At 57.9% G+C, this 2,100-nt stretch overlaps 1 protein-coding gene across 1 annotated transcript in view; it reads left to right on the top strand.

Moving 5' to 3' along the window:
- The first annotated feature begins 678 nt into the window (after positions 1-678).
- The window catches only part of TMEM160 (transmembrane protein 160), a 3,529-nt gene continuing 2,107 nt past the window's right edge, over positions 679-2,100 (top strand). Inside the window, exons 1-2 of the mRNA XM_040634212.1 lie at positions 679-937; positions 1,987-2,079. Coding sequence (XP_040490146.1) covers positions 730-937; positions 1,987-2,079 — 301 coding nt within the window. The 5' untranslated portion in view covers positions 679-729. The remainder of the gene's footprint in view (positions 938-1,986; positions 2,080-2,100) is intronic.

Genomic DNA, 2,100 nt, shown 5'->3' with positions numbered 1-2,100 from the left:
GAATGAGAGAGAGAGAGCATGAGCGGGGGGAGGGGCAGAGACTCCCCACTGAGCAGGGAGCCTGATGTGGGGTTCGATCCCAGGACCCTGGGATTATAACCTGAGCGGAAGGCAGACGCTTAACCAACTGAGCCACCCAGGCACCCCAGTAATATTTTTAATATAAGAAATTATGCTGTGAAAAGTATTCGATGTCACCAATGTTCATGACTTATTGTTAAGTGAAAAAAGTTAATTTGTCAAACGGCACCTTGTTTTACATTTACCTAGAAAAGGGGCAGGAGTACAACAAAGTATTAGTAGTAACTTCATTAGTGGGATTAATGTTGAGTTTTACTTTCTCCTCTTGACTCTTCGAGATTTTGCTAAGGTTCTACATTAAGCAGAGTTTTGTTCTGTTTTTTGTTTATTGGCCATGAGAATTAAAATTATTAACAAAAACTACACGTCCCAGCAGGTATCTTGCCCCCGGCTTCTGAAGACCGGCCTTCTATGAGCGCAATGATCGCTGGGATTCGTAGTCCGGTAGCAGAAGCAAGGTGGGACGCGCAGTACCGGCACAGATGACAGAGGAGGAACCACCGCCGTTTGGACCACTGGACAGTGGGGGCAAGCCCTGAGTGACGCTCGCAAAACCAATGGGTAAGCCGCCGTGCCTGAGTGACGTATTCTTCAGCCTACGGGCAGCCCGCAGGGGCGGGGCGGTGAGCGGCGGCCGTAGTGCGAACCATGGGAGGCGGCTGGTGGTGGGCTCGGGCTGCCCGACTGGCCCGGCTCCGCTTCCGGGGGGCCCTGCTGCCGCCTCCGCGGCCCCGGAGCGGGGGTGCCCGGGGGTCCTTCGCCCCCGGCCACGGCCCCCGCGCCGGGGCTTCTCCACCCCCCGTGTCCGAACTGGATCGTGCGGACGCCTGGCTCCTTCGGAAGGCGCACGAGACAGGTCTGAGGCTGGGGTCGGCCCAGATGGGAGAGGGTGTTCCAGATAGACGAGCTGTCGGCGCGCGAGTGGGAGGTGGGGGAGGGGCTCCTGCTGGAAACAGGGCCGGGGCTCCGGAGCGAGAAGGGCTTCGTGTAAGCGCAGGGAAGCGCTTGCTGCAAGAGCGCAGTCTGTCCGCAAAGAAGGGCTTGCGGATGGGACGGTGTGTCCGGTTAGTGGGGTGCAGTAGGAATTGGAGAGGTTGCTCGGGCTAGGACAGGCAGCCTTATAAAATTGTACTGCCTGGGCGAGAGAGGCGTCCAGAGAGGGTTAAGGGCGGGGGAGTTGCCTACTGGAGGGGTCCGCGTTGGAGGAGCCAGTTCAGCTTGGAGGCGACCACTCTGCATTAGGCGGGAGTGTGGATCCCCACCGAAGAAGGGGCGAGTTCCGGATTGGAGGGAGGAACAACCAATAAAAGAAAAGCTCGGGGCTGATTGGAGGGCCAGGTGATCCAGGCTGCGGGGGGGAGGGGCCTCACATGCGGAGAGGGTAGGTAGAGGCTGGGGTAAGGGTGTGGGGTTTCTAACCCTGACTAGCCCGTCAGCACTCCACAAGGGACTTGAATGGATGGAAATAACAGCAAGGAAGGACACAAGCAGATAGTTGATCGTTGGCGTTGGAGGAAAACTGAAGGGGGAGACTGGAAAGAGAGATCTGAAGTGAGGGAACAGTTTGTCCCGGAGCGGGGATACGCATAGATGGGGGTGGGACGTTGACCAGGATGACCTCCTGGGATCTGCCTGTCCTCAGATTTCGGTCTTGCAGTTTTGGTTCCTAGATTCTGCAGACTGTCTTGAATCTTCGGTGCTGTGGGGTTGGGGGAGAGGGCTCAGAGACGGATGGAAGCTAGACAGAGCTTGGGTGGGGGGATAAGGTTAGGTGGAGGGCCCCCAGGACTAGGTGGGGATTTGGGGTGGGATGGCACGGTGGGATAACACCGTCTGGGCAGATGGGGTTTGGGGCAGGGTTTGGGCTGATGCTGATTTCTTCCCCCCATCCCTCCCTTCCTGTAGCCTTCCTCTCCTGGTTCCGCAATGGCCTCCTGGCATCAGGCATCGGGGTCATCTCCTTCATGCAGAGTGACATGGGCCGGGAAGCTGCCTATGGTGAGTGCAGACCCCCCCCCC

The sequence above is a fragment of the Ursus maritimus genome, unplaced genomic scaffold, assembly GCF_017311325.1.
Source record: "Ursus maritimus isolate PB19 unplaced genomic scaffold, ASM1731132v1 scaffold_19, whole genome shotgun sequence".
NCBI classification, from domain to species: domain Eukaryota; kingdom Metazoa; phylum Chordata; class Mammalia; order Carnivora; family Ursidae; genus Ursus; species Ursus maritimus.
Note: the sequence above shows the minus strand (reverse complement) of the source record. Positions and strands in the feature narration are given on the sequence as shown.